We start from the raw sequence: 15,120 nt of genomic DNA, 5'->3' as shown, positions 1-15,120 counted from the left end.
TTCAGCCACGATTCTGGGAATTGTAGTTCACCCACTCCAAACAGAATACAGTAGAGTCTCAGTTAGTCAATGTTTTCAATATATCATGATATTTTGGTGCGAAATTCGTAAATACAGTAATTACTACATAGCATTACTGCGTATTGAACTATGTTTTCTGCCAGATTTGTTGTATAACATGATGTTTTGGTGCTTAAATTTGTAAAATCATAACTTAATTTGATGCTTAATAGGCTTCTCCTTAATTTCTCCTTATTATCCAACATATTCGCTTATCGTTCTGCCAGCCCGTTTATGTTGGATAAGTGAGACTCTACTGTACATAACAGAGTTGTATGTCTTTCGGGCTGTGTGGCCACGTTCCAGAAGTATTCTCTCCTGACGTTTCGCCCACATCTATGGCAGGCATCCTCACACAGCCCGGAAGACATACAACAACCCTGTGATCCCGGCCATGAAAGCCTTCGACAACACAGAATACATAACATTAAAAGACAAATAATACCATTCTCAAATGACCCAGGCATCGCCGGGTCCCCAAGCTAATAATAATAATAATAATAATAATAATGATAATAATAATAAGCTCATAAGGAGAAGATCTGGCTCTGGCTCACAAATGGGACACTGAAGAAGGAGACAGAAGGCCTGATCCTTGCAGCCCAGGAGCAAGCCATCAGAACAAATGCAATTAAGGCCAAGATCGAAAAATCAGCTGATAACTCTGCAAGGAAACTGACGAAACCATTGATCACATCCTCAGCTGCTAAAAGAAAATTGCACAGACATACTACAAATAGAGGCACAACCATGTGGCCCAAATGATTCATTGTAACTTATGCCTTAGGTACCAGCTCCCAGCAGTAAAGAACTGGTGGGATCACAAACCTGCAGAAGTATTGGAAAATGAGCACGCAAAGATACTGTGGGACTTCCGAATCCAGACTGACAAAGTTCTGGAACACAACACACCAGACATCACAGTTGTGGAAAAGAAAAAGGTTTGGATCATTGATGTCGCCATCCCAGGTGACAGTCGCATTGACGAAAAACAACAGGAAAAATTCAGCCGCTATCAGGACCTCAAGATTGAACTTCAAAGAGTCTGTCAGAAACCAGTGCAGGTGGTCCCGGTGGTGATGGGCCCACTGGGTGCTGTGCCAAAAGATCTCAGCCGGCATTTGGAAACAATAGACATTGACAAAATTACGATCTGTCAACTGCAAAAGGCCACCCTACTGGGATCTGCATGCATCATCCGAAAATACATCACACTTGGGAAGTGTTCGACTTGTGATTTTGTGATATGAAATCCAGCATGTCTATCTTGTCTGCTGTGTCATACAATAAAATAATAATAATAATAATAATAATAATAATAAGTCTTCAGCTAGCACCAAAACACCATTAAGATGATGTCAGCAAAGCTCTCTGTAAAAGCACTTCTATAACTGGATTGCTATTACTGGGAACACTTCAGTTCATATTACTTACCTACTTAGTTCATTTTGCAGGAGTACTTGGAAGAGGATATTTGCAAGATCTCAACTACCACTCTGACTTTATCATTTCACATTTTTGTCAAGGAGCCACTGAAATGAATTGAGCATGCAGCTCATACTTTTATTTAATTCAAACTTTAATAAATTATAATGTGGAAGTAATTAAGATATGCAGTATTATTTTAATGTAATGTTGCTCATTACACAAATGATCAACAAATCAACCGTCATATTTTAGTTTTATATTTTACTGAATATCTAATAAACTGAACTAGCAAGCATTTTATTAAATATCTAAAAAAAACTGAATAAGCAAAGAGATGTTTTACAAAATTCAAATGTTTACAGTATACCATGATCTGTTAAAAGCTGGCAGAAGTTAACATAACTAGTAAAATGTGAGAAACTAAACATACAGTAGAGTCTCGCTTATCCAACATAAATGGGCCGGCAGAACGTTGGATAAGCGAATATGTTGGTTAATAAGGAAGGATCAAGGAAAAGTCTATTAAACATCAAATTAGGTTATGATTTTACAAATTAAGCACCAAAACATCATGTTATACAACAAATTGGACAGAAAAAGTAGTTCAATACAAAATAATGCTATGTAGTAATTACTGTATTTACGAATTTAGCACCAAAATATCACAATTTATTGAAAACATCGACTACAAAAATGCATTGGATAATCCAGAACGTTGGAAAAGCGAGTGTTGGATAAGTGAGACTCTACTGTAGTTAGTTGCAACAATGTAAGCTCCTGAAGTGGGAATAAAAAGCAAAGATTTCTCAAACCTAAGTCAGATTTTGGAGAATTAATGTGCAGCATTTCTGTCCTAGAAGAGCTCAACTTTAGTAAAGTACTGTATAAGCAATATACACTCATAAAAGCCTCTGACAGACAAAAATACCCATATTTACTCAAGATCACGATGCTGGGGAAAATGGAAGGAAAAAGGAAGAGAGTCCGGCCAAGGGCGAGATGGATGGACGGTATCCTTGAAGTGACTGGCTTGAACTTGAAGGAACTGGGGGCGGCGACAGCCAACAGGAAGCTCTGCCGTGGACTGGTCCATGAGCTCACAAAGAGTCGGAAATGACAATGCGATTGAGCAGCAGCAGCACTCAAGTATAACACGCCATTGAATGAAATATGCACTTCAGTTTTGAAGGTGCAAATTACGAAAAAAAAAAAGGATTTGCTATCAAATGTAATGCACCCAATGATTGTGGCATATTCTACTCCTTTGGCCAGAGAGGCCTTAAGGCCTTGCAGCCCATCCACGGCTAAGCAGCAGGAATGTCTGGGTTTCCAGCTGGGCACTCTTCCTCCTTCTCTGGGAAACATAGAGCCCTTTTTGCCATCTGACTCCCAGGGAGAAAGTGTATTAAATTCTTTATAATGTATTTATTTCTTTTACTCTTCCTGAGGTAAGATATTCATTTGAGATTAAAACAAATAGAGCTGGCCTATATAAAAGCTTTATAATAATGGCAATTTTCTTCTCCAAATCCTTTTCTAATTGGTTTACTGTTGACATTCAGCTGCCCCAAAAGATAACTTTCTTGCATACTTGTAACCAGTTCTAACAAGCTAATTATTTATTCGCTTTTGAAGTTGTCAACTGTCAAATTGTAATTTAAACTTTGTTATTTCCTTAACAACAAAGAATGTCCATGGTAAAAAATACTAATAATTTATACTTCAATAATATCGTTCACATCTCACCAAACAGTGCTTAGTCTGAATGCAAAAAGTACATCCCTATGCACAAATTTAATAAATGTTAACACTGATAGTATGGAGAATGATAAAGAAAATACTTACACGAATAATAAATCTAATGGCTGCACACCCAGAAGTAGCCATAACTTTGGCGGTATTAGGAACCAGATTAAACAGAGTAGGCACAATGGCTTCTGCGCCATGATCAAATTTGTTTCCTAGAACTGTTGAAAGATGGCTGCAAGGAATAGAAGTAAATAAAGCTAGTTATAAAACACAATTTAGTCCGGTTTCTATTTCTAACATCAATCATTCAGATGACTCTGGGGGTTCATGAAAGTTCATAAGAACTAACTCAATAATCTATCGTAATCTGAAAATGGAATCACTATACTTAACCCATTGATCCATTTTCCAAGGCAGGAAAGCCATTCACCATTAATCTGAATCAGTTACAAACTGAAAGATTTGTTCTCCACCTGTGTATTAAACACATCTACATAGAAACAACTGCCCTGCTATTCAAGCAACATTATATGTACTATGGCAAATATAAATTTCACACAACAGTCACATCCTTCTTTTTTTGGTTCCGATTTTGGTTTTTTAAGGATTCCCTGCATAATAGTCACACCCTTAAATCTTGGGCGTGACTAATATGTGAAGGGGGCAAGTGAAGCTTCACCTGCCCACACTTCTCCTCTGGGAGCTATGGAAGAAAGTACTGGAGGGGAGAGGTGGATGGGTTCACCACTAGATTGCCACTTCACCCTGAGCTATGGTGGCTTGCCTTAAGTGTATTCACTTGCCCACCAGCCTCTCCCTTCCCAGCTCCTCCCTTACGAAAGGGAGGGATGGGTGGGTGAACTTGCTGTCCACCTCTCCTGTCTGCAGCTATGCTTCAAGGGCATGACTATTATGCAAAGAGGGCAGGTGAAATATCACCCACCTGCACATGTCCTCTTGGAGCGATGGGAGGTAGTTGTGGAGGGGATTCACCCACCCAATCGCCTCTCCACCATGAGCTGTGGTGGCTTGCTTTGGGTGTATTTGCCTGCTTGCCAGCCTCTCCCTTCTGGAGGGAAGGGGCAGGCAGCTGAACTTGCTGATCAACCTCTGCAGTTAAGTTTCAAGGCCACAGAAGTGGGGGCAGTTGAAGCTTTACCCATCTGTGAAGGTTCACCCTCAAAGGGACTATTGTGTGGTGAAAAAAGCTCCCCTCAAAGGAGGCTTTTTTCACCACATAGTAGTCACCACCACATGATAGTCGCACCCCCCCCCCCCCAAGGAGGGGAAGTGTGACTAATGTCTTGAAATAACACCTCAGTCTACAAAATGTTTTTTACAACCAGCACTGAAAACATAAACCTCAATAAATGAGAAGACATCAAATCTCATTATTTCAAAGCCCAGAGTGATTTCTGATATTTGAAATGTTGAGGGGCCTGTGGTTGCAGATATTATCACTGCTTGATTGACCAATACAATTCTACTTCGAAAAATTTAATGCATATTAATAATATGCCGAATGAATGTCACTTCACACTGCTGTTTATGCCTCTGAACATTATTGCTGAATTTTTAATAGAGAATTTATGCTATTAGAAGCAAATAATCTACAAGAGCTATAAGCACTGCCACTAACAGTATAACAAAATGCATTACAGAAATTTACCATGTCCTTTAGTTGCATTTCGGATCCTCCTCTACAGTAGTCAAACAGTTTGTGTGGCAAATGTTTTTCTAAATCTGCTTACTTTCAATATGCTGCCTCTTCAGATCAGCAAATTGATCACTACTAGCAAAGGCATTTTTCAGATTGTTTTGCATATACTTACGCTACTGTAATGCATGCTTCTCGAACCACCTGTGATCTGAGATCCTTTGCTGATAATTTAAATGCTCCATCCAAGAGTCGTAAATGCTGGAAAAAGCAATCATATTGTGCAGCCCCAGCAACAAGTAATGACCGGACCTTCTTGAGCTGGAATAACAGACAAAAGAATTGCAACATAAAGAATCTGATTCCAAACATAGATTACAGTGTGTTGCTTATTAAGAGAAATACATAGTACTTAATATTAATAATACATACTGCATTGGCTCGTTGATCCCAGTCATGTTTATCATCTGACAGGATTTCCCTGATTTTATTTAATGTTTCCTCAAGTTCACGGGCTGAATAGATCTGAAAGTTCAGAGAAAATTGATACTGAGTGAGTAACTCAAATTAATTCAAAATACAATGCCAAGAGTGTCCCATGAAAGCAACACCCTGTCTTTTGATCTCCATTTGCTACAGAAAAATTCATTTAGTAGTTCCCAAATATCTAATTTAAATTTCATTATTCCAAACATTGTGAAAGTAGTTTAATATAATATAGATTTTGTTCTAGCTACCCTTGAAAACCAAACCTTTCATCATTGGTATAATGACTGATGTGTGTAGTTTTCAAAGTATGTTTCTTAAACTGGTGTTTTTGGACACACTAAAATGCTCTGATTTTTCTAGTCATCACAGTTTTTTGGAACTACATGACCATTGGATTTCAGGTATCTACAAAAATATCTATACCATATATGTGCTGCTGTACCCCTAATTATGCACACAGATAGTAAAGAACCAAAACTATACTAAGCTCAGAAAACATAAAACAGAAGCATGAATGGAGATAATCCCAGTTCGGAGGGACTAGAACTCTTTAAGGATAGTTATATTTTTATTTACTTTATTATTATCCCAACTTTTCTCACGATCGGGGAACTCAAGGCTGCTAACAATAAATATGACACAACATAGAGTAATCCAAAACTCTCAAAATAGAATATGGGAAACAGAGAATCAGAACGGATTTTAAAAGGAACTTATTTGTCACACCCCATTCTTCACTAAATTGAACTGTACCTAATCTGTTTTATCAGTCAAAACCCAGATACAAAATGGAGAAGGAACTTTAAATATTACAAAACAAAATTAGAAAAGACAAATATACAAGACAAGCTGGTATAGAAAAAACAAATATACAAAAAGACAAGCTGGTATAAACAATTAAACATATCCTTCAGCAAGCAATGTAAAACATGGTTTGTTTTTGTAGGCAGCCAACAGAGGGCAACATAATATAATGAGAGCTTATTCCTACCAAAATTGGGAATCAAACTCATTAAACACTGAATTAATTGACACACTACAAAAAGCATAATGTTTGGAAAGTTTGGTGAGCAATGCATAAGAATATTTTGTCATCTTAAAGCAGGGCATGTTTAGAATCCCTTACCCAAAATGCCTAGGGCCAGATTTGTTTGGGATTTGTAGTTTTTAAATGTATTTTTGAATACATGTACATATACTATAATGAAGTATCTTGGAGATGTCACTCATATATAAACACGAAATTCATTAAATGAATAAAAAAAAATCATCTTCAGGCTATCAGCATAAGGTATATATGAAACATTTTCATATACACCTTATACACAGCCTGAAGGTGATTTTGTACAATATTTTTTAATAATTTTGTACATGAAACAATGTTTTCATACATTGAATCATAGGAAAGGAAAGGAGTCACTGTCTCAGTAACCCATATGGTCAATTTTTTTAGTATTTTGGATTTTGGGGTGCTCATTCCATAATAATCCCAAACTGCACCGATGGAAAGGCAGTTTGGTATTACTTTATTCAAGTTAGTATTTCACACCCGGAGTTCCCACAATCAGGCATACCATATAAGTCTCACATTTTGTCAAGACTCTTATTTGACCTTGGAAATACTTTGAAATCTTCCATGTAGTCACCAGAGATCTGGAACTGCTTAGTTAGACATGCCAACATTTGTGGTTGGTTGGCAAGAACTTTCCCTTCGCTTTGTTATGAAGTACAGTCCTGCTCCCAGTTTCAAGTGTGGAAATGAAAGGGGTGTCAGATGGTCTGCTGGTCTGGCACAATGTCACTGAAGCAGTGTTCTGGCTTCTCTTTGAAATAATAAACTGGGGATAGGAATGGCAAACTTCACAACTTCAAAAACAGAGAGCCTGGGCATCACTATACTTGCCATTTCACTGCAAAACACTTAATATGGAGAAACACAGAAGCATGGCCAATCTAGATGCACAGAAAAAAAGAAAGACTCTTTGACTGTTTCTGTTGAGAGATCAACAAATTCTCATCTCTCTTCTACTGAAAAATGTTTTACAATACACCATTTAAAAATTAGAACTTCATAAAGGAAGCTAGTTTCCTCCCTCCCTCCCTCCTAATCTCCTTTCATTTCAGGCCTTTTACCATGCTAGTCTGAAAGTAAAAGTTCCCCTATTATTGTTGTTCAAAGCCACTTTAGGAGGCATTTTTTGTTGAAGAACAACCTAAATAAATAACCTAAGATCGCCCTTACCACATGTGACAGCTTCCTTATAACAGCAATACGTAGTGATGGTTTGTAGTTTAGCAGTTTTGGTGGTTTTATAGTTGCACTTTTGTATTTCTTTCCTATAAAACATTTGTACTTTTTAGCCTCAAACTGCATGCCCTGTTGAATATGTAAGAAAGATGCAACTATCTCTGATCCAGGATACAGAAAAACATGGTGAAGATACATAAAGAAAAAGAATGGTTTAGCACTATCAGACATCTAAGATTTAACCTGCTAGGCTGGTTGCCAGAAGTAGAGGAAATAAAGCTAGAAAAATTAATCCAAGTAGTTTTGGTATTAAAATGGAAATGTGCCCTGCAACAGCATTTGCACGGATACATCACATCACAGAAAGAAGCAGTCAATTCACAGTAGAGCTGAAACATATTATCTTTAGTCACAATACTACATTTTAAACTATGCCCAAAGCACAACTTGGCAGTATTAAGGGGCCAAAATTAAATAGGCTAAACTCCCAGTGGCACAGAAGATTAAACTGTGAAGTGGCTGAAATTGCTGACTCAAAGGTTGGCGGTTCAAACCTGGGGAGCAGGGTGAGTTCTAGCTGTTAACCCCAGCTTCTGCCAACCCAACAGTTCAAAAACATGCAAATGTGAGTAGATCAATAGGTAATGCTCTGGCAGGAAGATAACGGAGCTCCATGCAGTCATGCCGGCCACATGACCTTGAGGGCATCTACGGACAATGCAAGTTCTTTAGCTTAGAAATGGAGATGCGCGCCACACTCTAGAGTTGGACGCGATTAGACCTAACATCAAGGGGAAACCTTTACCTTTGCTAAACCTCTTTAGGCCGAAGATAGGATGCCTTTCTCTCAGAGCAAGTAGTAAAGTTGAATAGTCTTGATTTCTCCCCTTCCCCTTAGCATAGTGACTGGTTGCAGTCCTTTTTCCTCCACCACTCTCCCTTTCTCTTTGGGTTGCCTCTGTCATCTCTTCTTCTTTACCACCTCTCTCCTCATCTAAAACATTCAATTTAATGTTACATTTTAACATAACCTGGAGCCCAAGATTCACTGCCCTCTGAAAAAAAGTCCAAAACACCATAACATTTCTTTCTTGCTCCTCACTACTCCAAACTAAGCCCAACAACCTCCCCAGACTGTTTCCAAGCAAGACCAGCACTTCCAGGGTCCTGACCATATCTACTAGCAGTGCCCCCTTTTGCCACAGGTTAGTTTGACTACTCTGTTGTAGCACTATGTGTATATAACCTCCCTCACTAAGGCTTAGACTCAGAGTCTCTGAGGGAAGCACAAAATTTGGGTTGTATGTTGTGTGGACCTATCCTAAGCAGGATAACATCTATGAAAATATTACCACTGTACGAAGGCATGATGAATGTAAAACATGCTGGTTCTCTGTCAATCAAAGAAGTATAGTTTATATTGCATATCGAGGGCATTTCGTATTCGGGTTCTTTTTTCAAGGAGCTCTTTTCCCAAGAGAATCGGATTGTAAATGCTTAGAGACATTCAGACTTAGGTGCCAGAATATTTAAAACAAAAGATGGTGCAGGCCATGAATGCCCAGGAATGAGGACTTCTACTGAAAGGCTCAATTGTAAATGGTAGCTTCCATGCAATTTAATATGGTGTGTAGCAGAGCTTCTAGGACAGGCTGTCAGGTGCTAGAAATTGCTTGGTTGTGTGATGTTGATTCTTTTGATTTTTTAATTAAGGATGGGAGACATATTGAATCATTCAAATGCCAACTCCACCAACATATGCAGGCTTTTTTGTCAGAAATAATTTGAAAGTTACTTTGCATATGAATAAGCAGTGCCCACGTCTTATAAATACAGTTAAAACTAGGGTACCTAGTAGATAAATATGGAAAGTAAGAAAAATATGAATTCAAGAAACATTATTGGTTGTGTATTTCTTTCTATGCCACCACAGAGTAATATCATACTGATATGGTATTATTGTTTGTATTTCCAAATTCTAACAGTTCATATATGGATGGTATTCTGGTGACTTAATGTATTTAAAAAATACAGAGGGCATACTGGATTATTGATAGTAAAGATTTGAGGCCAAATGTATATGCATGTCAGAATTGTGTGCTTATGTGTACAAAAATGATCTCAAACTAAAAACAATGAGGTGGACCCAAAACCGACACTATGTGAATAGAATAACTTATTCCATTAGGTCTGGAATTATAATTCAATGGATTTTCTACACTGGAGGAAGAGGACAATTTTTGCCAGTTCCCCTTTGCATGCATTCAGCCACCCAGACCACATCTGGAGACAAGGAATTAGCCAAAACAAGCCCTTGTCAATTTGTAGGGTTATCAACTTGAAGAGTTCCATTTGGGAAAACTTACTTATAAATGGGACTACAGACAATCCCCAGGTTATGAACAGGTAGGTTCTGTAGATTTGTCCTTAAGTTGAATTTTTAGATTAAGACCATGCTCAGAAGATTTCACCTCAGTTCCTGTGACAATTGGATTTTGAAATGTTTGAGTTGTCATAGAAACAAGGATTTTCAGTGGATACACCTTTTTCCCATGATGACTCTTACAGGAGTGAATTTCCCTCCCTAGGGGTAGATTTCCTCTCACTTCCTGATGTCTCACTCCTGTTTGTAACCAGACTTATATGTAAACCAGATGTTTGTAATTTGGGTACTGCCTGTAACAGGATTCAACACAACTAAACTGGTATAGTTGCATCAAAAGAAAGAAGTTGTACTTCGAGAAGCCTGACTTGGCCACGGTGGTCCATGCTTTAGTTACATCCAGATTTGATTACTGTAATGCACTCTACGTGGGGCTGCCTTTGAAGATGGCCCGGAAATTGCAACTGGTACAAAGATCAGCAGCCAGGTTACTAACTGGAGCTAATTATAGGGAGCATACAACATCCCTATTAAAGCAGTTCCACTGGCTGTCAATAAGTTTCCGGTCCCAATTCAAAGTGCAGGTTATGGCCTATAAAACCTTAAATGGTTATCTTCAAGATTGCATCTCTCCCTATGAATTGGCACCGGCTCTAAGATCTACCGCGGGGGGGGGGGGGGGGGGGGGCTCCTCTCGTTCCCGCCACCATCACAAGCGCGGTTGGTGGGGACGAGAAAGAGGGCCTTCTCAGTAGTGGCCCCCGGTTTTGGAACTCCCTTCCATGGGAAATCAGACAAGCCCCAACATTGTCCACCTTTGGTAGAGACCTGAAAACTTGGTTGTTTCAGCTTGCTTTTGACAATACCTGGTCCCTAGTCACAAATGCCCAGTCCCTAGGTTCAACAGAAAATGCTACTCTCTTCTTTTTATCCAATACCCGGCCCTATCTATGCCGCTTGCACTACTCCATTCTCAGCCCTTGTATATCCTGATCACACCCATTGTATTATGGCAATTGGTTTTACTGAGTATTGTTACATGGCCATTTTATATTTGTATGTTTTATTAAATTTGTGTTTTTAACAGTTTTGTTATTTTTAATGATGTTTTTATTCTAATCTTGTTTTTGCTTGATGGGTTGTTTGTATTTGTGTGTATGGGCATTTTGTCCCATATGTAAGCCACCCCAAGTTCTGTTTGGGAGATGGTGGTGGAGTATAAGAATAAAGATTATTATTATTGTAAATCCCTTGTTTGCAAAATAGAATTAGGAGGGTTGTTGTATGTTTTCCGGGCTGAGACTGGAACGTAAAATGTGCTGCCTGCAGCATGATTTGTGATTACTGTATTTCATTTCATAATCCATGGGGGATGCAACTATTATGTGAGGGTTCCCTTGGCTACCTGTGAACCTGCCCGCTCTCTAGCCTCTGCCTTCAGAGCTAGAAAATTCACCTTCCCACCAGCCTCTTCCTTCCAAGCTACAAAGGGTGTAGTCACACGGACAAGTGACACTTCACCCACCTGTGTTGCAGAGCCAAAAGGGAAAGAGGGCAGGTGAGCAGGGTGAGTGAGAGCTGAGTCAAGCCCAGTAGCACCAAAAGGTAGCCTTACCTTTAGGTTACTCGCCTGGGTGAGTGAACTAAGGGTGCAACTTTTATGCCAAAAGACAGAAATACCAATTTTGCCTTCCTCAAAAGGGTGGTGTGATTATCATGCAATGGCGACTATTATGCAATAAAATACAGCAGTTCAATGCCTCCAGCTTTTATACAGCTGTATTGTGAATTTAAGGATGCCTATTTCACTGCGTTCATGCAATATAATACACGCAATTTTATACACTTTATAATCCTAATGTTTAAAATAATTAGATATATTAGATATTTCTTTTATCTCTTTCACACACCCAGGCCTTTCACACACAACAGTAGAAAATGATGGAAACCAAAACTATTCTATCAATATTACTATGAGCACCTATGACCTGAAAAAAAATTAACTAGTACTTTGATGGTTTCCAAGGACCTCACAACCACCAATCATGCATTAAAATAAAGAAACAAATCAAACAGGCTTGAATTAGCACAGTGCTAGTTTTGAATATCTGTATCAGACAAGCCAGATTTTGGCAAGGTACTTGAGGAATTTCTTGCCAGTCTCATTCCAATTTATATGAGACTGAAAACCTCACATATTCCATCCTACATGGAAAGCTCAGTTTTTTCTTTTTCAAATGTAAAACTTTTGTATGTCTTTTACTATCAATTAAACTGCAACTGTACATTATTTTCATCTTTATGCATTTTTCTATGCACTATTTATGAATACATTTTGATCACGTTGTAGACTGATCTCTAATCAGAAATTACTTCTTCCTCATAATAATATCACAGTGGATTGGTCCGTAAATGATCTTTGTGGCTTTGAAAAATCCCTGAGCATCATGGGTATCTTCAAGGTGTTGGATTTCTTCAGCCTTCTTTGTCCACCAGATGTTCTTGAGTTCTCTGGTCCTTCTTTGGACCTCAGCTTTTGCACTGACATAGATCTTTTTCTTGGCAGCACAGTTGGTGTCTCTCTGCCATGTTTGGAAGGCTTTCCTTTTGTTATCAATTAGCTGTTGGATCTCTTTGTCGTTATCGTCAAACCAGTCTTGATGTTTCTTAGTTCGGTATCCAATGGTTTCTTCGCAGGTTGTGATGATGGAGGTCTTCAGTTTGTTCCAATGTTCTGTGGGTAGATGATCCTTGAGTGTTGTTTGGAGAAGGGCTCGTTTGGAGGGCTCCTGAAGGGCTTGGGTGTTCATTTTACGCCTTGTTTTTCTTTCTTGGAGTCTGCGTTTGGGGATGATCTTGATAGCCATCGTGGATCGGATTAACCTGTGGTCCGTCCAGCAGTCATCAGCACCTGTCATGGCTCTTGTGAGAAGCACATCACAGCGGTCTCTGGCACGTGTAATTACATATTCCAAGAGGTGCCAATGCATTGACCGGGGGTGCTTCCATGATGTCTTGAGCTTGTTTTTCTGGCGGAAGAGCGTGTCCCCCAGGGGGATGATTTTATCCTCCTTAGGAATCTCCGATAGAACAGTGTCCAGCTGACAATAAAAAATTTCCTTGATGTCTTCGTCAGCATCTAGAGTTGGTGCATAGGCACATATGATGGTTGCCTGTTGGTTTTTGGCAAGGTTAATTCGGAGGGCTGAAACCATGGCATACAGCCCCTACGTTCATCAGATGGAACCAAAATTATGAAGGACAAAACATCAATTGCACTACGTTGGAAAGAGCACTACCAGAACCTGCTGAATCGCAGTTCCAATGTGGCCGAAGAGAACCTCTCACAAATCCCGCAACAACAAACCAGGGATGAGCTTGCAAGCACTGCCTAGTTTGGAAGAAGTTAGCAATGCCATCAGCCAACAAAAAAAAACAACAAAGACAGCGGACCTGGTGGGATTCCTGCTGAAATCTTCAAAGCAGGTGGACCTGAGCTGATACAACAACTCCACCAGCTCATTGAAAAGGTGTGGGTGACCGAGAAAATCCCAGCAGACTTCAAGGATGCCACCATCATCACCCTTTTCAAGAAAGGGGATAGAACAGATTGCGGGAACTATCGCGGTATCTCCCTTCTAACCTCTGCTGGGAAAATCCTCGCAAGAATCCTTGCCAACCGCCTTCTCCCTGTCTCAGAAGACACCCTCCCAGAATCCCAGAATGGCTTCCGTCCCTCCAGAGGAACAGTGGACATGATCTTCACTGTACGACAGCTCAAAGAAAAATGTAGGGAACAAAACCAACCTCTGTACATGGCATTCATTGACCTTGCAAAGGCATTCGACACAGTGAATCGCAGTGCTTTCTGGACCATCCTCCAAAAAAATCGGGTGCCCTGACAAATTTGTGAACATCCTTCGGCTCCTCCATGATGACAGGATGAAAACCACAAACTTAAAAAAAATGTAACCTGAAGAACACTCTTCTGTGAAACTCTAGGTTGTCCAGTGAGACTCTATGGCACACATGTCAAAAGCAAAACCTGCAGGCCAAATCCAGCCTGCCACATCATTTTATGAGGCCCACAAGGCTTTCAATGCCAGGGCAACGTAGTTAGTTATACAGTCTTACAATTACAAACAGCACTTTGAAGGCAACCATAAAGCTGATGTGGCCCTCAGTGAAAATGAGTTTAACACTTCTGCTCTACGCGCAACAGCCAACTAAAGTTGAGATTCCTAGAAGGACCATATTAATCAAATCCAGGAATAATCAAATGCACAAAAATTAAAGCCACAAATGTGTGGAGTCGACCTGTACAATCAATATCCAGCACATCCTGAATTTCCGCAATTCTCAATCACTTAGTGTTATCAGAATAAACTTTATTCTCAGGATCATGCATTTTTGCCAAAAGATTTGCTCTAAAATGGCTGAGAAAAAAAGGTAAAGGTTTCCCGTGACGTTAAGTCTAGTCATGTCTGACTCTGGGGGTTGGTGCACATCTCCATTTCTAAACCAAAGAGCCGGCGTTGTCCGTAGACACCTCCAAGGTCATGTGGCCAGCATGACTGCATGGCGCACCGTTACCTTCCCGCCAGAGCGGTACCTATTGATCTACTCACATTGGCATGTTTTCGAACTGCTAGTTTGGCAGAAGCTGGAGCAACAGCGGGTGCTCACTCCACTCCCGGGATTTGAACCTGGGACCTTTCGGTCTGCAAGTTCAGCAGCTCAGTGCTTTAACACACTTCGCCACCGGGGTTCCAAAAATGGCTGAGACTTTACTAAAAATGCAGCAAAATATCTTTTTCCAAGCCCACAGAGGCAATTTTATAAGGACGAAATGGTCTGGGGATCTCAAAAAGTTCTTGAGGGCTGAATGTGTCTTGTAGACCAGACTTTTCCACCGATGGTTAAGATTAACCAGTTTTCTATATTATCTGAACTGTGTTAATTTTAATTACAGCTAATGGAAACAAGTAAACTTCAAACAACAGTTTATAAAACTGTCATGTATTCATCAACCACAGTTAAACGTAACCACAATTTAGGGTTCATTCAACATCCTGAACTGAACTCAGTATAAAATGGAAGCTCCTT

At 39.6% G+C, this 15,120-nt stretch overlaps 1 protein-coding gene across 47 annotated transcripts in view; it reads right to left on the bottom strand.

The window, feature by feature from the left end:
* Positions 1-15,120, bottom strand: part of clasp2 (cytoplasmic linker associated protein 2) — a 223,911-nt gene that overhangs the window by 86,451 nt on the left and 122,340 nt on the right. For all 47 annotated transcript variants that reach the window (XM_062958261.1, XM_062958283.1, XM_062958265.1 and 44 more), the window contains 3 exons: positions 5,327-5,419; positions 5,070-5,215; positions 3,334-3,469 (listed from right to left, as the gene is read on the bottom strand). In XM_062958261.1, the coding sequence (XP_062814331.1) occupies positions 3,334-3,469; positions 5,070-5,215; positions 5,327-5,419 (375 nt within the window). The remainder of the gene's footprint in view (positions 1-3,333; positions 3,470-5,069; positions 5,216-5,326; positions 5,420-15,120) is intronic.

The sequence above is a fragment of the Anolis carolinensis genome, chromosome 6, assembly GCF_035594765.1.
Source record: "Anolis carolinensis isolate JA03-04 chromosome 6, rAnoCar3.1.pri, whole genome shotgun sequence".
NCBI classification, from domain to species: domain Eukaryota; kingdom Metazoa; phylum Chordata; class Lepidosauria; order Squamata; family Dactyloidae; genus Anolis; species Anolis carolinensis.
This window is presented reverse-complemented; position numbering and strand designations above follow the sequence as displayed.